The sequence below is a fragment of the Pan troglodytes genome, chromosome 16, assembly GCF_028858775.2.
Source record: "Pan troglodytes isolate AG18354 chromosome 16, NHGRI_mPanTro3-v2.0_pri, whole genome shotgun sequence".
Taxonomy (NCBI): Eukaryota; Metazoa; Chordata; class Mammalia; order Primates; family Hominidae; genus Pan; species Pan troglodytes.
Genome location: NC_072414.2, coordinates 56,009,383 through 56,035,556, shown reverse-complemented (window position 1 = coordinate 56,035,556; position 26,174 = coordinate 56,009,383). Strand labels below are relative to the sequence as shown.

The 26,174-nt window shown below is 47.2% G+C and overlaps 1 protein-coding gene across 15 annotated transcripts in view; it reads left to right on the top strand.

Annotated features, from left to right (window-relative positions):
- Window positions 1-26,174, top strand: part of DAPK2 (death associated protein kinase 2) — a 138,144-nt gene that overhangs the window by 4,343 nt on the left and 107,627 nt on the right. For all 15 annotated transcript variants that reach the window (XR_010151729.1, XR_010151728.1, XR_010151730.1 and 12 more), the window contains exon 2: window positions 1,883-1,980. Coding sequence is in view for 11 of the 15 variants with exons in the window: in XM_001157721.6 (XP_001157721.2) it covers window positions 1,889-1,980 (92 nt within the window). In the remaining 4 variants the exon portion in view is untranslated. The remainder of the gene's footprint in view (window positions 1-1,882; window positions 1,981-26,174) is intronic.

Genomic DNA, 26,174 nt, shown 5'->3' with positions numbered 1-26,174 from the left:
GGATGTGTGAAGTATGTGATATAGATAGTATCACTCTGTTTACAGGTGAGGGGATGAGTCCCAGAGAGGGTACCCACCTGCTGTGGGTCACAGGGCTAATATACACTCACGCTAGTCTGGAACTGGGGCTCCTGGAGCCTACTCTTTTCACTATTTCATGCTTGCTCCAGCCCTGGCCAAGCATGGAGGATGCATGAGGGAGCCTGGACACCCACAGGCAGGTGACCACGAGAGTAAGCCCTGGGAACCAGGCCAGCTCTGCCTGAGGGTCTTCAGGCTCTATGTGCCTTGGTGGAAGGGAGAGAGGCAGGCGGCATCTTGGTCATGAAGCTCTGGTTTGCAGGGGGCTAAAGTGGTGGAAAGAGGGTGAAATGTATACACCTGCTGAGAGTTAGGACAGCTCCAGCCACTTGGCATTGATGAGATGTGCCCTTATGTAATGGTGCCTCCACCCACCCTGGTGAAAATAGTCTTTTGGGGTTCGTGGAGCCCTTATGTGGTTGGGATCTGATTGGCAGTCAGCAGAAAAGCTGCCAGTGCTAACCAAAATGAGCTCCGACAGGCCTTTGCTAAAGACCCTTGGAAGACACATCCACAGGCAGCTGGTTTTATTCTTGTGATTTGCAGACTGTGCCCTGCGCCCTGCTCGTGGGGTGTTGTCCAGAGTGGCACATGGCTGTCCCAGGAATGGGTAAGCCTCTTGGGGCAGAGGGATCCCAGGAGAGGATGCAGACAGTCTTTTCTGGTGGAGTGGTAAGTGCTCCCCATGGCTCAGAGTTGGCCTATGGCTTTCAGTGAGATGCCTGGGGCAGGCAGAGTTGGCTCAATTTTACAGATGAGGACACTGAGGCCCTTCTAACAAGAAAGGAGATCACAGGGCTAGTAGTAGGCAAAGCTGGAACTAGCACCTCAGGCTACTGACTCCTGGTGCCTGTTGGAATTTGCCTCACTCCTCCTGTCCATCTTTCCTTTGGGGGTGATGAGTGAGAGAGTTTACAGATTAGTTTGGACATGCAGTTGGGTGGTACAACACCTGAGGGAGCTGAGGTCATGATAATCCCTTACCTTTTAACAGCATTTTCTAGTTTACAAAATAATTTCATGACTTGAAGTTGATTTTACAGTATTAGCCCCATTTTACAAATGAAGAAGCTTAAGTCTCTGGCAGCTTAGGTGGCTTACCCAAACAAGACTGGGGCTTGTACCTAGGACTTCTGACTTTAAAGCTAGTGCTTTTTTTTTTTTTTTTTTTTCTGTTGCCCAGGCTGGAGTGCAGTGGTGCGATCTTGGCTCACTGCAGCTTCTGCCTCCCGGGTTCAAGTGATTCTTGTGCCTCAGCCTCCTCCCGAATAGCTGGGATTACAGGTGCGTGCCACCATACCCGGCTAATTTTTGTATTTTTGGTAGAGATGGAGTTTCACCATGTTGGCCAGGCTGGTCTCGAACTCCTGACCTCAAGTGATCCACCCACCTCGGCCTCCCAAAGTGCTGGGATTACAGTTGTGAGCACTGTGCCTGGCCATTTTTTTTTAAAACTGTACAACAGCTGCCTCTTTTTGCAGTAGTTTTGAATTTAATGAAAACAAATAGCTGAAGTTCACGATGGATGTTTCTCTGAACTTCTTCAGACAGATCAGAAGACCTGAGGAGCTCTCCTTTCCTGTCTCCTTAACAACTTTGAATTCGTATAAATCAAATAAGAACCATACATCATCAGCTGCAGTTGAGAAAAGGCTTGAGCAGGGCAGTTCTTGAAGAACGAAGGCTGTGGATTATTACTAAATTATTAGCTCCCTTGCAGCCAATTACGTTTAGGCCTTAGACTCTTAGGCTTGTGCTAATTTGGATGGCTGTCCTAACCATGGGTTTCTTCCCATTTCAGGGTTGTATGTTCCAGGCCTCAATGAGGAGTCCAAACATGGAGCCATTCAAGCAGCAGAAGGTGGAAGACTTTTATGACATCGGAGAGGAGCTGGGGAGGTAGGAGACTGTGAGAGGTGGGGGGATGCCGAGGGAGCCAAAGTCATGCTTCTTATGGCACAGTTGTCAGTTGGTGTTGGAAGGCAGGGCCACAGGACCAGTGGGAAGCTTTAAAAATGAGCCTGAGGATTATTCACCTGCCTGGGTGACTTTGCACATAGTCATTGCTCTGGAAATAATGACTTGCCAGTAAAAGGGACGAGAATTGTTGAGTTCTGTGTTTTCAGCATAATCTAGCTGGCAGGGACAACCTTTATGATTCTTGTTTGATCTGCTACTTTTTTCATAAAGCTCCCCCAGGCTCTGGATGGAGACCTGACTTGTTGGTTTTCTTCTGAGTCTCACTTGGGATTCTCCATGGTTCCCAGGGTTTTGTTTTAAGCTCAGAACTTGAATGGGAGGTGAGGTAATCCTCCTGAGAATGGATTTATGTTGAGTAACCAGCCACACGAGCCCCATCATGAAGTTTTCCTGGGATCTTTGTTACTGGTGCGTTTTCAGGTTTGCTGAGCCCAGAACACAGCCAGGGTGAAAATCAGATCTGAAAGTACTATCGTAACGATTTGGATAGAAATTAAGATTTTCTGAAGCTCTTTTCTTGCCTTCCATTTCTACCAGCTGCTAATATTTAGGTGGTAGTGTAGTGATTACAAAACACCAGTCCTGAAGTTTGAGTCTCACAACAATGCATGAAATAGGCATTATTTTTACTCTCCTTTTCCAGATGAGGAAACTATGGTCCAGCGTTTGGGCAAGTTGCCCAAAGTTGCTGAGCCAGTGAGTGACATAGCCAAGGTTCTGACCAGTCCATTTTGCACCTGCACACCTGTTATGCCCTCTCCCATGAGCTTGGCACTTGTACACTCACACATGCTCATCAGAGCACCTAGCCTCACCCCTTCACACACAGCGCAGCATGAAAATATGGGAATTTAGAGTGTGTAGACCCAGAAAATCTGAGACAGGTCTTAGTTAATTTAGAAAATTTATTTTGTCAAGGTTGAGGACGCACGCCCATGACAGACTCAGGAGGTCCTGACGACCTGTGCCCAAGGTTGTCACAGCACAGTTTGGTTTTATACGTTCTAGGGAGACATGAGACATCAATCAAATATGCAAGATGAACATTGGTTTGGTCTGGAAGGGCGGGACAACTCCAACTCTAAGCAAAGATGGGAAGGCTCTAATGGGGAGGGGGCTTCCAGGTCATAGGTAGATAAGAGACAGATGGTTGCATTCTTTTGAGTTTCTAATTAGCCTTTCTAAAGGAGGCAATCAGATATGCATTTATCTCAGTGAGCAGAGGGGTGACTTTGAATAGAATGGGAGGCAGGTTTGCTCTAAGCAGTTCCCAGCTTGACTTTTCCCTTTAGCTTAGGGATGTGGAGGCCCCAAGATTTATTTTCCTTTCACAAGTGTCTACTGTATCCAACAGGCAAAACAGGAGTTTTTTTCCCTTTATAGAACTCTTATGTCAGGACTAATTGTCTTACTTTTTTTTTTTTTTAAACTTTCAAAGATAAAACAGAGCTTCAAAGCCAGAAGAGCTTCACTCCAAAGAGAATGAAAGGCAGCAGGTGCTTCAAGATCAGGGAGTTAGTCCTGGCTGGCTGGATGGTGGGTGGGGGAGCAAATAACTGCAGAGACCCCAGAGGGGGATGACTTTTCCCAGTCTTGGGCCTGGTGAAGGGGTAGGAAGAGGACATAGGACCAGAGGCTGGGGTTGGTCAGCTGGAGCCTGCCTCTGAATGGGAAGCCAGGTTCTCTGTGCCTCAGGTTCTTCTCCTGCCCTTGGTGGCACCAGCAGAAAGATGCCATTCTCAGCAACAAACCATGGACAGCCCTGCCAGTGGTGCTTGATTCAGTGCCCTCACTTGGCCATGTCCTGCATGCAGGGGTCTGTGCTGAGTACTGTGGGTACAAAGACGAGCAAGATGAGACAGTCTCTGCCCTCCTGGAGCTCCACCCTGGCAGTTACACACATGCTAACAAGGGCATTCTTGGATTGGACTAGAGTCTGGGTGGGCAGAGAAACTGAGAAGTTGTAGGGAGTGGGACTCTGAAGAAGGAAGTAGAAGCAGTTTCCTAGGGATTGCGTTTATAATTCCTTCTTAGTCTTGTCTCTCCCTGACTCCATATATCAAGGACATGTGCTATTAGACCCAGAAGAGACCTCATGTTTCCTGGTCCTCCACTTGCAACAGGGTGTGGAGATCCCATGCAGCTCATAGCCTGGGGTGTCTTGGGGTGATTCTCACCTCCCCTACTCTTCTAAAGTGCTAATGGGGCAAAAGGTGAGTAAGCAGCAGGGGAGGCCCAGGGACTGGGGGCCAGGGGCCTTTGGCGTGGTCAGATGTCCTAGGATTTGTGGTCTAGGTCAGATGACCTAGAAGGCCTTTAGAGGTCCTCTCTTCCAGGCCTCTCACTTGACAGTTGAGGAAATGGAGGATCAGAGAGGGGAAGGGTCTTGCCTGGGGCCACAGAACAGGCTAGAACTAGAGCTGCCTTTGAATGACCACTCAGCTTCTGAAGGGACAGTCCTATTCTTCTCTCCTGCCCTCCTGTTCTTCATTTAACGTATTCTTGAGGACCTACTGTGTGCCACGCACCGTCCAAGCAGTGGAAAACAAAACAGACACAGTCCTGTCCTCTGGCAGTTTATGCTCCCCAGGCTGGTGGAGAAAGGCACTAGACAAGTGGACGTTAAAGGATAAATCACCATAAGGTGTGTTAAGGGCTAAGAAATGAGAGAAAAGGATGCCCTGCAAGGGAATGATGGGGCATGGGGATGTAATTCCATCTGAGTGGTTAGAGAAGATTGCTCTGAGGAAGTGACTGTTCATTTGAGAACTGAAGGGTAAATGCAAAAGCAAAGTCAGCAGCATGGATGAGCCCTGAAGTGGGGAAGTGCCTGGGGCCTGGGGAGCCGGCAGGAGGCCAGTGTGGCCTTGGAAAGCGGGCCAGGGGCAAGCAGCGTTACATGAGGCTGGGGGCATGGGTGGGGACCAGATCCAGGTGATGAATTCCCTGCCAACACAGAATGGTGGAGAGGTTTGGCCTTTGGGGTCACATGGGTTGGGGTTTGGGTTCCTGTCCTAGCTGTGCAACATTAGACAACCTGCCCTCTCTGAGCCTCAGCTTTTTTACCTGTAAGACAGAAATAGTACCATTACCTAGCTCATGGTTGTGGGGATGAAATGAGATGCTGAGTCAGGAATCCCTCTCAGAGCTGGGCATGGGGTAAGTGTTCATGATCAAGAGCTTCTGGCCTTCAACAGTGAACAGATCGAGCCTTTGGAGTAGTTTTGGGGTGTCAAGGCCCTACCTTCTGCCTCTGCAGCCTTCTAGGAGGAAGGCATGGGACTGCAGGAAGAAGAGCAGGGGGATCATCCTGATGTCTGGAGAGCTCAATATAAACCTCTTTACTTGGCTGTCAGTGAGCGCCCTAGTGTAGACTCAGGGCCCTCTCATTGATTTTAGCTCTTCATTAAGTCTTAACTATGCAAAAATGAAAATGAACAACAGTTTGTTACATGTAACAATGGATGAAGCTCAGACATGTAATGTTGAGCAAAGGAAGGCAGACTCAGAAGGGTCTGTACTGCTTTATTCCATTTACAAAAGTTCAAAACGGCAAAAGGAATCAGTGGTGCCAGAAATCTGAATGGTGGTTATCCTTTGGGGACTAGTGACTGGAAGGGGGCACAAAAGGGATTTCTGGGGTCCTGTATTCTGTTTCTTGATCTGGGTGTCTGTTTCACAGATGTGTTCATTTTATGAGTATTTATATGAAGACATGCATGCATATGGGCATTTTCCTGTTTATTAGACCTTAACTAAAATAGTGTGTATATATATACACACACACATACACACACACACACACACACACATATATATATATATATATATATTTTGAGATGGAGTTTCACTCTGTCGCCAGGTTGGAGTGCAGTGGTGAGATCTCGGCTCACTGCAACCTCGGTCTCCCGGGTTCAAGCTATTCTCCTGCCTCAGCCTCCTGAGTAGCTGGGACTACAGGTGCGTGCTACCACGCCTGGCTAATTTTTGTATTTTTAGTAGATATGGGGTTTCACCATGCTGGCCAGGATGGTCTCGATTTCTTGATCTTGTGATCCTCCCCCACAAAAATAAATAACCTTTAACTCTACTTCTTGCCCTGGCCTGGTCCACATGTTTCTGATTCCTTTAGAGGCTTTGTCTATCCTTATCCTATGAGTAAGAGCATCTCTGTAGGAAAAGCTTTGGATGGAAACAGGATACCCTGGCTGGAGCATCCTGCACTCTGCTGGGACTCTCCCTGGCCCTGCATATTTTGCCTGATTTCTAGCTTCCAGCGCTGAGTGCAGGCAGTTGGCTGTGCTCACACTTTTGGCACCAGCCTGCTTGGGATGCTGGAGGTTGTCTGCTGTTTCTAGGAGTGTTTGGAGAAATATTGGCTTGCAGAAATGTTTGGCATCTCCCAGCCTTGGTAGCAATCAGTAGAGCAGAGCAGGGAAATATCAGAGCAGGGCTCATAAAGAGAAACTCATCCAACTCTTCATTTTGTAGATGAGGCTAAGCCAGAGAGGAGAAGAGGTGAACTGGTGATAGAACCAGGGTGGGGTCTGGTGGTCTGACTCCTAGCCCAGGACTCTGGCTACCGCATCATAAGGACCCACAAAACACAAAGTCATTACTTCCTTTAATCGGAATGCTTCTGAGAAGTGGGAGAGAATATAAGGGAAGGAAGTCTTTTCTGTTTGTACTCGAGGGTAGTGTAGCATGGTCAAAGTTAGGAGGATGAGCCTTTGGGAAGGAGTGATGTTTCCCAGGAGGAGGGTGCTAGTACGTAGGCCCAGTGATGGTTTTGTGAACTTCCGCATAGACAACTACTGCGTGCACAATGTTATAAAGTAATTTAACGTAAGCAGCATATAATGAAGAGTGATTCCTTGTTTCCTATCCTTTGATTACTGTCTTTTACTTAGACGATTTTTTTTTTTTTTTTTTTTTGAGATGAAGCCTCATTCTGTCGCCCAGGCCGGAGTGCAGTCGCATGATCTCAGCTCACTGCAACCTCTGCCTCCCGGGTTCAAGCGATTCTCCTGCCTCAGCCTCCCGAGTAGCTGGGATTACAGGCACATGCCACCATGCCTGGCTAATTTTTGTACTTTTAGTAGAGATGGGGTTTCACCATGTTGGCCAGGTTCATCTCAAACTCCTGACCTTAGGTGATCTGCCTGCCTCGGCCTCCCGAAGTGCTGAGATTACAGGAGTGAGCCATCACACCTGGCCAGATTTTCTTTACTTATATTATATTAACATAAAATCATAAGATGTTTCTGTTGAGCTGGATTTCAACAAAAATTTAATCCAAATCTACCATTTTATAGATGAGGAAAGTGAGGCCCAGAGAGGGGAGGTGATTTGTTTAAGGTCATAAACAAGCATTGGAGGAAGTGGAACTCAAAGGCAGAAACTTCTCGACTACTGTGCTGGTTTAAACAAACAAACAAACAGATAAGAACTTATTTAAATCTACATCCAACCTTTATCCATAGCCCCCACTTCTCTTAAGGATCTTACCTTACCATTACTCCACATATCACCTCTGCCCTGAAGAAGACAGCAACCATATAATTGCTACCACTTAGAGGAGGCTCATGTATGCAAGACACCCTGCCAGACACCCAACCTGCAGTCTCCTTGCCTGGGGATGAGAGACTTCGGCGGGGGAAGGAGCCTCTGCACTAAACCCTCAGCCTGCCTGAATGTGGACAAAGATTCCCTGGGGCAGCCATGTTGATGTGGGCAGGGGGTAGCCAGACTGGAGTCTCCCAATGGGATCATCTGTGGTTAGGATCAGCCACCACACATTCAGCTTAGCCAGGACAACTTCTTTGGGGAAAGAAACAACATCCTCTAGGAAATGTGTGAAGTTTAAATTTACCCAGGCTGGGTTCAATAGCCCAGTCTAGCCACACTGGGCACTATAGAAAACAACAAACATAGGTGTTCGATTTACTCATCTCAGCCCTTGGCAAAAGAGCTCCTAAGACTAACCCTGAAGCAAGGGGGCTTTTATGATCCTTTTAAATTAAAAAGATGTTTGTTTATTATAGAAGTTATTCAAGGTGAATGTCATAAAGTTATGAAGAGTATAAAGTAAAAAGTAGAACTCCCTCTGCCCTCTCGCTGAGTCTCACACCCCACAGGTAGACTTTGATGGTCATTTTCTCTCCTTTTTTTTTTTTTTTGAGACAGAGTCTCACTCTGTCGCCCAGGCTGGAGTGCAGTGGCGCCATCTCGGCTCACTGCAAGCTCTGCCTCCCGGGTTCACGGTTCACGTCATTCTTCTGCCTCAGCCTCCAGAGTAGCTAGGACTATAAGCACCCGCCACCACACCCACCTAATTTTTTGTATTTTTAGTAGAGACAGGGTTTCACCGTGTTAGCCAGGATGGTCTCGATCTCCTGACCTCGTGATCCACCCGCCTCGGCCTCCCAAAGTGTTGGGATTACAGGCGTGAGCCACCACGCCCAGCGATGGTCATTTTCTTCTGTCACCATTCAGAACCTTTTTAAGTTAAGCAAGTGTGTGTGTGGACAGAGGGGACCACATGACCGTAACAGTCAACAACTTGCTTTTCTCACTTAACGAAATCTGTTGAGTATCTTTTTGTAGCAGTGCAGGTAGATCTGTGAGACTTATTTTGGATGAATGGTTTTTTAAATTAATAAATTTAAGGCCGGGTGCCGTGGATCACGCCTGTAATCCCAGCACTTTCAGAGGCCGAGGCGGGTGGATCACCAGGTCAGGAGTTAACCCAGCAGCTATTTTTTTTTTCCTTCCTTCCTTCCTTCCTTCCTTTCCCCTTCCCCCTCCCCCTCCCCCTCCCCAGGGGTCTCTCTGTTACTCAGGCTGGAGTGCAGTGGTTCAATCATGGCTCATTGCAGCCTCGACCTCCTGGGCTCAAGCAATCGTCCCACCTCAGCCTTCCAAGTAGCTGGAACCACAGGCATGTGCCACCATGCCCAGCTAATTTATTTATTTACTTATTTATTTTTGAGATGGAGTCTCGCTCTATCACCCAGGCTGGAGTGCAGTGGTGCCATCTTGGCTCACTGCAATCTCCACCTCCTGGGTTCAAGCAATTCTCGTGCCTCAGCCTCCCAAGTAGCTGGGATTACAGGTGTGCACGACCATGCCCGGCTACTTTTTTTATTTTTAGTAGAGATGGGGTTTCACTATGTTGGCCAGGCTGGTCTTGAACTCCTGACCTCAGGTGATCCGCCCACCTCAGCCTTCCAAAGTGCTGGGATTACAGTCATGAACCACCACGCCCACCTAATTTTAAAATTTTTTGTAGGGACAGGATTTCGCCATGTTACCCAGGCTGGTCTTGAACTCCTGGGTTCAAGCAATCCTCCTGTTTTGGCCTCCCAAAGTGCTGGGATTATAGGTGTAAGCCACCACGCCTGGCTATTTTTATTTCTGAATCTTGCCTACTAATCTTTGCAGGGGTATTTTTCATACCCACAGACTTCCTGCCCTTTGCAACTACTGTGGGACACGTACTTGCATGTAGTTCACATTCCCCCAAGTGCTAAGCAGGGGCAGGTTGGAGAGGCTGGGGCGAGCAGCACTAATGGCCGTATGAGATGAGGCTTATCTGGCACTTGTTTATCAACTCTTTGAAAGCAGGTTCAGAGCTGTTCTCCTATTTGGAATATCACTGCAGCACTGAGACAGAGGCCAGAGGCCCACAAAACGTGTATGACTTATCTTTGCTCTTGCTGTTTCCTCACTCTTGGAAAAATTATGCTTTTTCTTCAAGGTCCAGATCAAACACAGTGACTCTGACAAAACCTGCCATGCCCCGCCCCATCCACCCCACTCCCTTCTGTCAGATTTAATTACCTCTTATTCTGGACCACGTCTCTGATCATACCTCATGTTACACATAGGGTTTTCCCGGTCGTCCTCCCTGCTGGACTGAAGGTTTCCAGGCTGGGCTCCTGTGTACATCAGCTTTTATCTGTCCGTCTCCTCTGCTGTAGTGTCCAGCCCAGGCCTTTTATACTTGATAAGTGCTTAACACCTACAGATACTCATAAGTTAACTGCAGAGCATCTGGGATCTGCCTTGAGTTAAATTTAAACCTAAGGCAGAAAACCTCAGCCAAGCAAGCTCACAGCCCCCATAAGCCCTGGAATTCATGAATGTCCAGGATTCCCCAAACACAAAGTGGGAAACAAAACACAAAAATTACTTCCATTTACCGGACATACATTATTGCGTTTAATTCTCATAACACCCTGTGAAGCAGTTGTTCCCATTTTATAGATGAAAAAACTCAGTCTCGAAAATTTTAGGTAACTGGTTCAAGAAATACAAACCTACCTAATCAAGGAGATGCCAAGTGGGAAATTCTACTCTGTGTGACACAGAAAATCTCAAAGAATGTTGGAAATAAAAGCCAGAAACTTCCTCTGGGCAAAGCCCTCTTCACTACCCTGGCCTGGGATTTTTGTGCCTCTCTGATCATACACATGCTTGCTTGTATTTCCTGCTGCTGGGAAAGTGAAAACAATTGACATATGTTAAGAATCTACTGTTGGGGCAGGCATGGTGGCTGACGCTTGTAATCCCAACACTTTGGGAGGACGAGGTGGGAGGATTGCTTGAGCCCAGGAGTTTGAGACCAGTCAGGGCAACATATGTGAAACTCTGTCTCTACAAAACATGAAGAATTAGCCAAGTGTGGTGGCACACGCCTGTAGTCCCAGCTACTTGGGAGGATGAGATGGGAGGATTGCTTGAGCATGGGAAGTTGAAGCTGCAGTGAGCTGTGACTGCACCACTACACTCCTGCCTGGGCGACAGAGCAAGACCCTGTCTCAAAAAAAAAAAAAAAGAAAAAGAAAAAAAAGAAAATCTGCCCTCCTGTGAGTATCTGTGCTGAGTACTTCCTGCCCTTTCAGAACAATTGGACTTGGATCACATTCCCATTTCCCAGGTGAGGACAGTGAGGCTCAGAGAAGTTAAATAAAGTATTCGTGGTCACACACTTTAAACAAGGCAGTCAGGATTCCATCCTAGCTCTGTCAGATTACAAAGCTCATACTGTTTCTATTATACTATGCAAATTCCGTGTGTGTGTGTGTGTGTGTGTGTGTGTGTGTGTGTGTGTGTGTGTATTTTGAGACAGGGTCTTGCTCTGTTGCCCAGGCTGGAATGCAGTGGCACAACCACAGCTCACTGCAGCTTCAAGCTCCCTGGCTCCAGCATCCTCCCGCCTCAGCTTCCTGAGTAGCTAGGGCTATAGGCATGTGCCCTAGACTTTGATAATTTTAAAATTTTTTGTAGAGACGGGTGTCTTACTGTATTGCCCAGGCTGATCTTGACCTCCTGGCCTCAAGCAATCTTCTCGCCTCAGCCTAATTCTATAATTTAATAAAAATCAATCCAGGAGATTCTCAGAGGTCATCTATTCTAGTAAAGGCCCAGGGCTCAGGGTGCTTGAGGGCGAGTAGGGGTGGGGGATCAAAGAGTTTGTCAGGAAAAGGGGCTGGAAGGGGAGGAAGGGAGACAGGGCAGATATATCCATTCTCTGCATAGGGCAGCAGTGAGGACCGTACCAGGCCACCAAATTCCCTTGGTGGGATTCCATCCTGCAGCCTTGATGAGGTTCTTAAACCCATGACACTTGTAGCCACAGGCCTATGGCCCAGTTCAGGGTTGGAGAGTGGCCACAAACAGGAGAGGCAGGTGAGGGGAGCCAGCAGCCCCGTCAACATCTACGTGCAAGGGTATCATATTTACATCATCTTTGATCTTGTCAACACCACAACAGACTTTGGTTTTTGGTTTTTGTTTTTTGAGATGGATTTTTGCTTTGTTGCCCAGGCTGGAGTGCAGTGGCGTCATCTCGACTCACTGCAACCTCTGCCTCCTGGGTTCGAGCGATTCTCCTGCCTCAGCCTCCCCAGTAGCTGGGGCTATAGGCACCCGCCACTCACAGCTAATATTTGTATTTTTAATAGAGACCGGGTTCCACCATGTTGGCCAGGCTGGTTTCCAACTCCTGACCTCATGTGATCTGCCCTCCTCGGCCTCCCAAAGTGCTGGGATTGCAGGCGTGAGCCATTACGTGCGGCCATACAGCAGACTTTAGAGAGAGGGGTGTCAGAGAGGGGCTCCCTACACCAGTCCTCCTGAGAGGGGTAGGGAACTGTGAGCTGGCCGGATGCAAAACGGTATAGTACAGTGGTCTCTTGTTACTCAGGCTGTACACTGAGAGCAAAATGAACTTGGTTAAAAGCAAGGAAGCCTCCTCCACCACAGCAGCACCCTAGACAAGCTGGTGGTTTCTAAAAGGTTAGTGGGTGTGTGTGGATGTGTGTGTGTGAAGGAGCTTATGAGTATGTGTGTGTCTGTACTGTATGTAGGTCACTATCACAGTTAACAATAAATATTCTTGGGCACCCACTGTGTGTTGGGGAGGAGACTTAGGGCTTACACCTTGCCCCAGAAGAGCTAAGGCTCAGATGGGGCACAGGAGTACTCTCCTCCTTAGCAAATGAAATGAGATGTACTAGACTATGTGCTAATAGTGGGACCTAAAAACACGTGCCAGGAGATCAGAGGAGGAAGCTATCACCCTGGGTGCGGCAGGGTCTAATCCAGGAGACAGGCCGGTAACTACCTCAAGGGTGAGGGCTCTGCCACGACCAAGGAGCAGAGGCCCAGGCTTGGGCAAGAGGGCATGTGGAGAGGGTGAAGGGATGGGGCTGCCAGGAGGACTGATGACTACAAGGGGCCCTGGGTGGCAGAGGCTGTGGATGAGAGAGGGAGGCACTTTCATCACCCATTGTTAGGAAAACAAAGCACAAAGCCACTCAGACAAAGTGGCCGCATTGCACACGCTTGAGTTAGAAGCTCAGCACACAGTGCAAATCGCTTGCCCTAAGGGTAGGTCTCATTGAGCTCTGTCTGCATTATGGAAACTGTAAGAGCTGGGGGTGGGGGGCAGTACTTATGTGGGGGAAATGGAAACCACCATGGGCCTGTATCTTCTGGATATCCTTGCTTTTCTACTTATTTATTGCCAGTGTGTACATTTTGTGTTGGATTGTTGTTTTTTGACTCCATGTTGTTTTTAAATATGTACCTTTCCACGTATCCAGAGTTCATATACTTAAAAATATTTTTGTTTTGAAATAATTTGAAATGTGATAAAAAAAGTTGTAAGAATAACAAAAGTCCCATATACCCTTGACCTATGTATACCAGTTTATAACATTTTGTCATTTCTCTCTCTCTCTTTCCCCTTCTCTACCTGCCTCCTTTCCTCCTTCCTTCTTTTCGTCTGTGGGTTATCTGTCTGTCTGTCTGTCTGTCTGTCTACCTGCCTACCTACCTGCCTACCTACCTACCTACCTACCTACGTATCCATCCATCCTAGTTTCTGAACCATTTGAGAATAGGTTGCAGACATTATGCCTCTTCACCCCTTAATACTTCACTATGGATTTCCTAGTGAAGTATTAAGTACATGGACGTTCTCTTTCATAACTGCTATACAGTTACAAATTCAGGACATTTAATACCAATATAATATTTTTACCTAAGCTATCACTCTTGCTCTAATTTTGTCAATTTTCTTATTAGTGTTCTTTATAGCAGTTTTTCTCCCTACAGTGAAAGACACAGGGCAGGATCATGTGTTGCATCTTGTGGTTATATCTCTCCAGTCTCCTTTAACTGGGAACAGTCTTTCTTTGACTTTCATGACACTAACATTTTTGAAGATTACTGGACAATTAAAAAATAAATAGGATCGGGTGCAGTGGTTCATGCCTGTAATCCCAGCACTTTGGGAGGCTAAGGCAGGCAGATCACTTGAGGTCAGGAGTTCGAGACAAGTATGGCCAACATGGCGAAACCCCATCTCTACTAAAAATACAAAAATTAGCCAGGTGTGGTGGCGCACACCTGTAGTCCCAGCTACCTGGGAGGCTGAGGCCAGAGAATCACTTGAACCGCGGAGGTGGAGGTTGCAGTGAGCTGAGATAGCGCCACTGCGCTCCAGCCTGGGCAACACAGTGAGACTCCATCTCAAAAAATATAAATAAATAGATAGATAGATAGATAGATAGATAGATAGATAGATACAGTTTATGTACTTCTGTTAACTTCATAATATTCTATCCAGGCATGCCCAATTTAGGTAACTTTCCCCTTTTGTTTCTCACTGCTAAAAATATTGGTGTTTCGGTGAACATATTTGTTTAATTTCCTCTCTGCATTATTTTGGTTGGGTGTATTCCCAGAGGTTGCATACCAGGTCAAAGGTTATGACTGATTTGCTTAATGGTTTAAACTGGAAATAGTGAATCACTTTACAGTGTCATCAGCATGTACTTATTTCCTTGTGGCTTTGCCAATACTCTTTTATTGTTTTTGTGTATTTTTGGTAGTTTATGAATTTTGTAAAGATACATTAACATTTTCACTGTGGGGAAATTTAAAGTAGTTCAAGTTTTCTGTACTTTCCCCTTAATTTCAAACCTTATTCTCTCCTGCACTTTACTTTTCTTCATGGTGTTTGCATTTCATTTTTATCTTTTCTTTTCTTTTTTTGAGACAGGGACTTGCTCTGTCACCCAGGCTGGAGGGCAGTGGCGTGATCATGGCTCAGTGCAGCTTCCGACCTCCTTGGGTTCAGGCGATCCTCCCACCTCAACCTCGAGCTGGGACTATGTGCCACCATACCTGGCTAATTTTGGGGGGTTTTTTGTTTTGTTTTTTTGTTTTGAGACAGAGTCTCACTCTGTTGCCCAGTCTGGAGTGCAGTGGCATGATCTCAGCTCACTGCAACCTCCACCTCCCAGGTTCAAATGACTCTCCTGTCTCAGCCTCCCGAGTAGCTGAGATTACAGGCACACACCACCACGCCTGGTTAGTTTTTTTGTATTTTTAGTAGAGACAGGGTTTCACCATGTTGGCCAGGCTGGTCTCAAATTCCTGACCTCAGATGACCCACCTGCCTTGGCCTCCCAGAGTGCTGGGATTATAGGCATGAGCCACACCGCACCTGGCCTCATGTTTTATATTTTTTATAGAGACAGGGTTTTGTCATGTTGCCCAGGCTGGTCTTGAACTCCTAGGCTCAAGTGATCTGCCTGCCTTGGTCTCCCAAAGTGCTGAGATTACAGGCGGTGAGCCACTATGTAAGTCATCATTATATTTTCATGGATATTTTGAAGTTCCAATAGCAACACAAGGTAGGTAAGGCCAACATAATAGTTCCCATTTTGTAAGTGATGTAGAGTCAGAGATTCTACCCGACCCAGGCCAGTTGGGACTAAATGCAGAGCTCTTCCCTATAGACTGATGGTTTCACTTTCCTTCTCTGAGAAATAGAGTATACATGTCCTTAAGGGACCTGGAATTCCTGCCAAGGGGTCTGCTCCTTTGTCTCTGCTTTTAGAAGCTGGCTCACAGGATTTTCTCAGGAAGTTTTCTGAGAGCGTACCATTTGGTGAAGCAGGTACTTGGGATGGGGAGTGCTTTTGAGAGGGCAAAAGGGAGAGCTTCTGTCCTCCACCTTGCTGGGGAAACCAAAGTGAGGCTTAAGAGGTACCCTATCAGGCTGGGTGCTGTGGCTCACTCCTGTAATCCCAGCACTTTGGGAGGTGGAGGTGGGTAGATAGCTTGAGCCCAGGAGTTTGAGACCAGCCTAGCCAACATGGCGAAACCCTGACTCTACGAAAAATACAAAAATTAGCCTGGTGTGGTGTCATGCGCCTGTAGTCCTAGCTACCTGGGGGGCTGAGGTGGGAGGATTGCTTGAGCCCGGAAGGCAGATGTTGTAGTGAAAAGAGTTCATGACACTGCACTCCAGCCTGGGCAACAGAATGAGAGACTGTCTTAAAAAAATTAATTAATTAAAAAAAAAGAGGTACCCTATCACCTCAGCTGTAGCAAAGCACCCCAGGGCTCTGGTAGGGCAGGTGGGAGGTCATGTGAGACCCCGGCAGCTTCCAGGGCCTTCCACAGAGGGGATGGCTCAACCGCCAGCCTCTCTTCTCAAGATTGCCCCTCACCCTCAGTCAGCTGTCCACAGGGTCTAGAACCAGGAACTTTCACCTGCAAGGGCTCCTACATTGTCGAGTGTGGGGCACAGAAAACTATAGCCCTACAGCCAAAATCTGGCCTGCGACCTGTGTGTGAGTGGCCCTGGAGCTAAGATTGGCTTTTACAGAGGAATGTTTCCAATCAATTTGATGATAGAGAATGCTAACTTTAGACCCCAATTAAGCAAAATGTTATCCATCCCCCGCAATGTCCATATTTCCATTCTTTTCATTGAAACAGCTGTATCATAAAAACAAAATAAAACTCAATTATTATTATATTTTGAATTTCATTAATTAATTAATTATTTAAAAACTTTAAAACTTGTGGAAATTCGATTTTCTCCTTTGTTATATAGGTGCCTACATAATATCCTACATTTTGCTTCTTGACTTGCAATACTTCAAATATTTACCATCTGGTCCTTTGTAGAAAAGGTGGGCTACTCCTGATCTACTCCAGTAGGGTTTACCATCGAAGCAGCAAAACTGTAAAAGTAATTTATGATGGAATTGGGGTGAAGATGAAAGTGAAGGTGCAGTGTTGGGAAAGGAGGATGCAGCGGTGAGCAGAGGCCACCTGCCCCTTGCCCTGACATCCTTCCAGGGACTCAGAGCCCTGGGAAGCCCAGAAGCACTGTCCACCTAGGTCAATCCTGCCCTCTTTGGAGTGTGGCTGGGGTAGGAAGAAGGGAAGGGCAGTCTGGATGTTGGGGATCGAGTGTCTCCTCGATACCTGGCCCTGCACTAAGCTCTGAAGTCTGTTACCTGGCTTCATCCTCTTGCAGTCCTATGAGATTATAGGTATTTTTCCCTTTTTACAGATGAGGAAGCTGAATCTTAGAGATTGAACTAACTTACCTTGGTAAGTGTCTGAGCTGGGATTTAAACCTATGACTTCTGAATCCTGGTCCAGTGCTCTCTTTGAAGTACCAAGTTGCCTAGAATTTTCTTTCTGTCTGTGACCCTGGGATCCCCTCCAGAGAACAGGGAAGGTGGTTGTTAATAGTGTCTGGGTCTCTTGGTGGTTTACTGGGGAGCCTGCTGAGAGTCCAGTTGTCCTGTGTCTAATCCATTTCCAGGGCTGGCACTGCCTCCCTGCTCACCTCCACCTCCTTGCTGGCAGCTTCTAACCCTGAGGCCTTAGGACCCTGATCTTGAATCCTGAAACACTGGCCCCTGGTGGCCTGGCCACAGGGCTTGAAGGGTGATGAAATATCCTTCCCTCATTGGGGTGAGGCTTATTTAGCACCCTGGGGGCAGGGCCCACTAGTTGAACTTGACTGCTCAGGGCTGTGGTGTGGCTCTAGTTGGTGAAGCATTCCTCCCTGTCTATGTTTTGCAGGCTAAGAGACAAGATGGACTGGGCAGAGGGGAGAAGGGCAGTGGAGAGACCCAGGCAGAAGGATAGGCTCAGGGCGGGACAGCCTGGCAGTGACTGTTCTGGGCACTGGAATCACCAGGTCCAAGTCTGATCCTGGCTCTGCCACTGTGAGCTCCTTGGTGCTTTGCACTCATAGGCTCTGTTTCTTCATCGTAAGATGGTTGCTATCTCATGGGGTTGTTGAAATACCACATGTGGAATCTGAGTCTCTACTTTTCCAGCTTTCTGGGGTCTCTGTCCTTTAATGTCCGAATAAGAATGAGCATTCCATTCCAGGCAACAGGAAGTCCTGTTCCCCAACCCAGGCTTTCTGAGCCTCCCCAGGGCATGCTCACATCTTCCTCCATGCCCTAGGCCCTTGCAACTCGAGGATCACTTTCCTCCTTCGAGACAAGGCTGCACCTCCTCTGTGACCTTGGAGTCTCAGGCAAGGACCCTGGCCCATTTCTGAGTCCCTCCCTTGCCACTGAGACTGGTTGAAGGATGAATTGATTTTCACCTAAGGCTTGGGGTTGATGAGAGGAATTGCTGCACAGAGAAGGAAATGGCTTAAAGTTGGGTAACAAAACCTCTGCTTCTTTGACTTCTGACCTCTGCCATGATACCAGGGTCTTCCAGGACCCCAGCCTAGGCCCCAAATCTGCTACCATTCTTTTTACTTACCGCACAAGGTAGACTCCCCTTTTCTTTCAGATAGGCAGTTAAACTCCTTGTTGCAGCACCTCCCTGATTGGACCCCAGGCCTCTCTTTTGCAGAACCAAAGGTCCTTTAAAGTTTTTCTTAAACAAAAAGCCATCTCTGACCCCCGCACGATGCAGTCTTCTGCCTCCTGTAGCAGATGGTAACGGCTTTGAGCAGCTTTTTAAAATAGCACCTTTTCCATTCCTGCCACAGATGTAAGGGACATAGCATGGCACGTGGGAAGTGTCCAGCAAATGGCCGCAGATAGCAACATCATTTCCTTAAAGGCCCAGTGGTCATCAGTTGTTTTGAAGAGTTCACAGGGAGGAGTTGCAGTGAGGCCCTGGCATCGGTATTTTTTATATGCCCCAGTTTGAGCAGAATGTACAACTGGATCCACCATCAGTTCTTCAAAATGGTACTTGAGACACATCAGAGGCTCTCAGAGCTGTTAGTTTATTCCTTTCCTCCCTTGATTGAGTGAGTTGGTTTATTATCCTCTGTCCCAGCTCTGTTAATTCTCTCTCTTTGCCTTTGTTCATGTTAGACTCCTGCTGGGATCTGCCCTTCCCCCACCGTGTGTGTGTACCACACCCAACAGTGACTCCACAAGCCAATTCCTTTATGGCTTTTAGGTTTACTTCCCACTAATAGGTGTATCCTTTCAGTGGCCACCTTTTCCTTAGAGTCCTATGCTCATCTAGGTCTCACCCATGCATTGAGCCCTACTCAAGTTCTGCTTCCTTCCAGAAGCCTGCCCTGACTACTGCAGGCAGGGTTGGGCGAGCCTGTTCTGTGTTCCCACAGCATGTTGTGGATATCCCTGCTGTCACTCTTTGCCTTAGAGTCAGCTTCCACCCTCCTCCACATCGCCCCTTGACAAAGAGAAGAGACTCTGTAAACCCTTGCTGAATGAAGGATGAGTAAGTTAAGATGGCAGCAACTAAAAGAGAAGGTAAAGAGATGGTGAGGATTGTATACTGGTACCTACAGTGAGTCTCCTAGCACTTTTGCCAGAAAATTTCTGGCAGAGATACCCTAAGGGGGTTTGGAAAGAGTCATTTCTCATCATGCTATCTTAGAATTTAGACTGGAAGGGCCCCAAGATATCATCTGTCTAACCCCCTTTGAGGGACTGTGAGCTCTTTTAGGGCTTGAGCTGGAATACACACACACAAGTATTCTTCACTTGGTCTCACTCTGTCACCCAGGCTGGAGTGCAGTGATGTGATCTTGGCTCACTGCAACCTCTGCCTCCTGGGCTCAAGAGATCTTCCCCCTTCAGCCTCCTGAGTAGCTGGAACTATAGATGCACATGACCACACCCAGCTAATTTTTTGTTATTTTTTTGTAGAGACGGCATCTCACCATATTGCCTAGGCTGGTCTTAACCTTCCGGGCTCGAGTGTTCACCCGCCTCAGTCTCCCAAAGTGCTGAGATTACAGGTTTGAGCCACCATGCCCATGGGGTTGTGAACTCTTTAGGATCATTTAAACATTTTAAGTGGTCAGTTCTTTACGGAAGTAGTCACCATGCACAAGGGAACTTGTCTATTGGGTGAAGTGAAGAATACTTGTATGTATCCTAGCTCAAGCCTTAATTCCGGCTAATGCTTTCTTTAGGAAGCTCTTCTCAGAAAAAAGTCTAGGAAACCTTTGCCTAATGCTTTGAAGAAAATGACTGTTAACAGAGAAAATAACCTAAACTATTTAAATGTTAATAATTGCAGGTGCTCTTTTAGTAATAACAGTGTTGTACATTTCCTTTTGTCTCTGTGAGATCACCCAATAGCCACTACCTGTAGCATTGCCAAGATTAGCTCCCTTGTTGATACTAACCAGCATTTGGATGGTTACCCTAGGAAAATTGTACTCTATGCCTGTGGTTTGTGTTTCTAATATGCTTCCCTTCCCTTTTTGTTACCCTACTTTCCTCTTTGCAAGGTAAGTGCTTCCAGACCAACGTCTAGGCCATCTCCACCCTATCCAGTATCTGATACAGAGTCAGGAAAGTGGCTGGCAGATTAAACTGAATGATGTGACCAACTTAGTCTCATTGCTTTGCCCACTCTGCTGTCCAAACTTATCTCCCAATACTTCCAAGCTTTCTCCTCTCTAGCTGCTTAGTCCAAGCCTTTTTATAAGATGTTCTTTTCCTCCTTCCTGTCTCTTCTTGTCTTCCACTTAACTAATTATACTTAGCTCTCAAGTCCAGTGAAAATACTTCCTCTCCCTCTGGGGCCTTCCCATGGGTTCTTCCTTCCAGCCCCATCTATCCCTCCAGCTTTGAGCATCCATAGCCCTTAGTATCTGTGCCTCTTACACAATTACTCCAAAGTAGAAGGTTCTCTGGGGATTCATTCTGTATTTCAAGCCAGATTGTGAGCCCATTGAAGACGGGGCCACATTTTATCCTTCTTTGTGTCCCTTCCACCTCTAGCATATGGCTGGATCCACAGTAGGCACTCAACGAGCACAGGGGCTGGTAAAGCCGTCAGCTGTGCTTAGCCAGCTTTGAGGCCCCAAGGGCGCTGAGCTTGTGTTTACAAGCCCAGGAGAAGGTAGAAATTCAGCAGCAACAATTTCATCAAGGCCCTGTTCACATGAGCTTCTTTGTTTTCTTGTCTGGAGGGGGTGGGGCAGGGGAACAGACCAAGTGTGCAGAGCTGCTTGACATCCCAGCAACTGTACAGAATGCTCACTCGCGCTCCCTTTCATGTGCCAGAGTCGTCCCACATCGCAGTATCATCCTGTGCTGACGTGAGCCTGGGGGCCGCTGTCCTGTTCCTCCCGAAAGTGACTGAGACTGAACCCCACTGAAGTGCCTACTTCCAGGAGAAGATGCCAGGGCTTCCCCTTGTGGGTAGGGTCTGATCTCTACTGAGGGGAAAGATGAAGGGAAATTCTGTTGCCATAGATGTTCTAGATCAGGGTTGTGGCTTTCTTTAAGGCTAATGATAAGAGGGGTAGAAAGACTCATCTGTGGCATCTGGCCCATCACCACGGACTTGGAGTAAAGAACTTGCTTCGTATCCCACTTTGGCTACCAATACGTTAATGCACCTGGGCAAGGCACTTTCTGTCTCTGGGTCACAAGGCATTTTGGTGGCAGAAGTGAGACCTGAATGTGGGTCTTTGCACTCCAGGTCCTTTGCCCTTTCCATTACTCCATAGAAACACTTTAGGCATTTGGTATCACACCAAGTTACCTATCCTTTCCCTTTTGATTTATTCCTTCTAGTACCTGAGGTGCTTTTGGGAACAGGGACTTTCTTTAGAGGCCTGCTGTCAAGGGGCTACCCTGACGTCATTCCATGATTCTCCTACATTTCCTTTCTATAAATATTTTTCTTTAAGCCTAGATTTCTTTTCGCTATCAAATGGGTGTGTCTCTTTTGTCAACTATACATCCTTCCCAGAGGAGATGGGCAAAGTAGTGCTGCTTTGGTGAAGCAAGCGATACCTTTCCATAGCTGGTGCTTAACTTAAAAATATGTGATATGAATGAATAAATGACAGCAAGAGGCAAGAGAATTGATGATGCCATGGTATCACCTTAATCATTACTGCAAGAGAACATGCCACTTTTGGGGAAGACCCCTGTGAAATTGACCATTTCAGAGCAAGTGCCCAGTTTCCAGTCCTGATGAAATGGGTTCTATCCCCCACTGCCTTCTCAGCGGTTTCTTCATGTGGATGCATTCAACAAGGTAGTGCAATAAGAGTGTGCTGGTGTGGGAGAGAAAGGGGTCCTGGCTTTGGCTCTGGAGCTGCCTGTGCTTAGGCAAGTCCTCAGTTTCCTTTCCCCCATCTCTAGCATATAAGTGCCTTCTGGCACTTAGCGTCCTGCAACTTCATGATTATGTGAAGTGTTCTTACTGGGCCATGGGCTGTCTACTCAGCTGGGGCAGGAATAACTCATCTAGAGCCATGGCTTATGGCACAGTAAAGCCTGCGGGTGCCACTGAGACTGCTTCTGCTGAGATTAGACACAGTGGTTTGGCACCAAGTCTGTGACCAGTGCCTGTTTTTAGCAACATGGCTAGTAAATATTGACTCTGTGGCATGAAAATGGAAAGCAGAGATGACTATGTCAACTCACTCAGAGGATAGAAGTTCACCAACCTCTGATAAGATGTAGTTATACAACGCATAGGTGTGTCACTAATAAATAAGTTGTTTGGGGGCAGGGAGAATGGAAAACAAGACAAGGAAGCATTCCATGGGCAATTAACAGCTGCTTTCCTGTCTGCACTGTCTGGCTGGCTTATTCATTTGTTCGCTTTAAAATGAATGGATACTTACATACACACTGGCATGTAGGAAGAAAAGGCTAGAAAGAAATACACCGAAGCATTCACTGTGGCATTCTCTAGAAACAGTGAAATTGCCACAGATTTGTACTTTCATATACTTTTTCTGTTTTCCTCATGGTCTACAATGAGCACATATTACTTTTATAATCTGAAAAGGACAATGTATTAGACATAAGATAATTCTTTCTGAAGAGTCTGAAGGAACTTTCAGAATCATGCAAGTACCTTAGACCTTTGTGTTTTGCCTACTGGACACTGGGTAGTACCGTAGTTATCAAAAGAGAAAAGTCCATGTAAGAGAAGCTACTCTTCCGAATAAATCCTGATCTAAGTGTGTTCACTGATTTATATCCATAAAAGCAGATGTGGTGGGAAAATATTGCAATCATATAAGATTTCAGAATTTTTTTCTGTGTAAACAGACACTTAACTGCTTTGAGTGCATTCTGTACTTCACAGCAGCTAGCTCCGCTTGGCCCAGAGGTGGGCAGGTCTGAGACAGGGCACTCTGGTAAATGGTTGCATGTGACCTGAAGGTGGGAGCAATCAGTTCTGGAGGATTGACTAGACTTCAGGATTTCGAATGCTGGGGTGGAGATGGGGGTGAGAATGGCGTTATAATAGTAATTACCACTGGTTAAGCACCAACCATACACCAGGCACCATCCACATATTGTTATAACCTTACAAAGCCTTATTGGACAGGCATTAGCCACCTTTTAGGGAGGAGGAAACCAAGGCCAGGAGAAGTCACTTCTCTAAATCCTCAGAGGCAGTCAGCAGCAGGCCCTGGACTCAAACCTGGCCTCAAAGCATTTGCTCTTTCTACCATGCTAGGGTGTCTCTCAGAGGGTTCAGAGTTTTGCAACAGAGAACAGAAACTGCTAAAGGGAGCCTGAGCTAACAAATAAGGTGCATGCGTCTCCATCCAGGACTGAGGACCTTTGGAGTAAGAGGCAGCCCCAGGTGTAAAAGCTGGGCGAGTAGCTACTGGTAGGATCCTGGCCTTGTTAGCCCTGAATCCAGGACTGGGTGTGTCTGCCTTCCTCAGCCTGGTGCAACCTAGAGGGGCCAGGTGGCCTGGGTTGTGGGACCCAGAGAACCATGGGACAGGTGGCCATTTCCAGTCTGGGAGGGACTTTCATCTGCTGGCTGCCTATGTGATGGGGGAGGCCATTTGTTGCGGGGCAGGGAGTTGGAGTGTGGGGTTGTGGCATCCAGGCCTGTGGGTGAAGAGGAGTTGGTCTCTCACCTTCTTCGTACCTGGTTGATTAAAACAACCAGTAAAAGAGTCTTAAGGCTGTTTAGCTTTTTCGCTGGGTTAGTAGAGCTAATTTCTGAGTCTGAGGCAGCAGTTGCTTCCTTGGGCTCACAGGTCCTGTCCTCACAGCCCTTGGGACTGGCCAAGTGCTGATTTCTTCCACCTCCACTGGAGATCTGTCTACCTGCAAACCGTCATTTGAGAATGCTTGTCTGCCCGCCTCACCAGGGAACCAGGGGCCTGCTCTCTGAGAATGAATGCCTCAGAGTTGGGTTTCATCAAAGTTGGATTTCACTTAATTTCTTAAGAGAAAGGATGTATGTTTTGGGGGAGAGGCCAAATTGTGGTGTGTGGTGTTTTTAAAAAATGACTTTTTTGGCCCAGGCAGCTGAGTTGATTGAAGCCCAGCAGTACCCATTATAGAAATGGCTCATCTTGTGGTTCTCTAGAGTCGTGGCTTGAATATTTTTGGTCTCCTGGCAAAGGCATATAGGATTTTGCAATTTTATGGAGCAGGTTTCAAAGTTACAGGAATTGCAAGGAGCGGTGGTGTTTGTCCTCTCCTCCTTCTCCGGGAGTCTGTATTCCTCTGAGGCTCAGGCCAGTGTGGCTGCTTTTCAACACAATGGGAATCATTGTAATAATCACCTGAATTTGTACAGAACTGTACAGTTGACAAAGCACATTGCCATGCATTGTCTGTTTCAATGCTCATGGCTACATTTCTAGTTAGGCAGGGATAATTGACTGTTTTTTACAAAAGAGAAAACCGAGGCTTGGAGATGTTAAGTGGCCTGGAGACACAGCTAGGAAGAGGCAGCATCAGAGTTGAGTCAAGGCTTTCTGACTCCAGACCAGGGAAAGCAGGGAGGTTTGCACCTGTTAAGGTGCGGACCTGCCCGTGTCCTGGAATGCGGCTCTCTAGGCACAGGGAGATGCAAGCACCCTGAGACCTGACTGTGACTGTCCTAGGCCCAGCAGAGCCACCTCGGTGGAGGGTTGGACAGCCTTTGAGGTGCAGGTGGGGCTTCGTGTGGTGCTTTGCTCTCTTCCTATGCCTTCCTTGGCTGTTGTCTATTTGGTCTTTACAACTGCCCTGTGAGGCAGCAGGGTAGGTAGACACTATTAGCTGCATTTTATAGATGAGGGAACTGATGTTTCAAGAGGTTAGGTGACTCACTCAACATCATGTATTCATTAGTCACAAAACAAATATGTATTAGGTGCCTACTGAAGGTACCTAGGGGACTGAGGTCACAGCCAGTGTCTGGAGAAGAAGAGACTTGAAGGCAAGTAAGAAAAGGGAACACAGTAGGTCCCTAGAACTCCCTGCTGAGTGAGAGCCCCCAAGGACAGCCCCCACATTGTGGATCTCTTTGTATCCACAACAGCAATGAGAACAAGTTGGGCTTAGGCCAGTGTTCTAGAAAAACTTTGTTATGATGTAAATAATGGTGATGAAAATTCCTGCCATTTATTGTGCTCCTGTTGTATGCAGGCCATATGCTGGGCATTTTACATGTCCTTCCTTCCTTCCTTCCTTCCTTCCTTCCTTCCTTCCTTCCTTCCTTCCCCTTCCCCTTCCCTTCTTTCTTTCCTCCTTTCTTTCTTCTCTGCCACCCAGACTAGAACTCAGTAGCATAGTCATGGCTCATTGTGGCCTTGACCTCCTGGGCTCAAGCGATCTTCCCGCTTCAGCCTCTGAAGCGGCTAGGACTACAAGCATGAGCAAACATGCCCGGCTAATTTATAAATATTTTGTAGAGACAGGGTCTTGCTACTTGCCTAGGCTGGTCTTGAACTCCTGGCCTGAATCAATCCTCCTACTTCAGCCTTCCAAAGTGTTTGGATTAGAGGCTTGAGACATTGCACCCAGCCTATGCTATTTCTAACTGTCACAATAACCTTGCAAGGCAGCGATTATTTACCCCACTTTACAGATGAGAACACTGAGGCTCACTGAGGTCAAATCACTCATATCCCAAGTCACCCTGGGATTAAAATCCATGTCTCTTTGGCTCCAAAGCCAGAACAATTTCCACTGAACTACACTGCCTCTTTGTGATAATGGACTCTAAGAAACTTGCTGGAGAAGGATAGTGCCAGTTACTTTGGGAAACTCATGGATAAGGGGGGTCAGGTGTGGAAGGTGCTGGAGAGGTGGACAGGACCATGGCTGTGGGCAGAGAATCTGTAAGAGGCCGTGTGTCCTGCTGGTGGCGGCAGTACCTGAGAGAGAGGAGGACTTTCCTGCTTATGGCCATGCTGACCTGCAGTCCCCTGGAGCCAGCCCTCCCTGCGCTGCGTGGGCCCTGAAGAGCAGAGGCTGCTTTGTCCTCTCGGATGCTTTCCTGAAGAACCCAAGCCTTCCTCCCTATGCCCCCTTTCCCTGCTGTGTTAGTTTGCT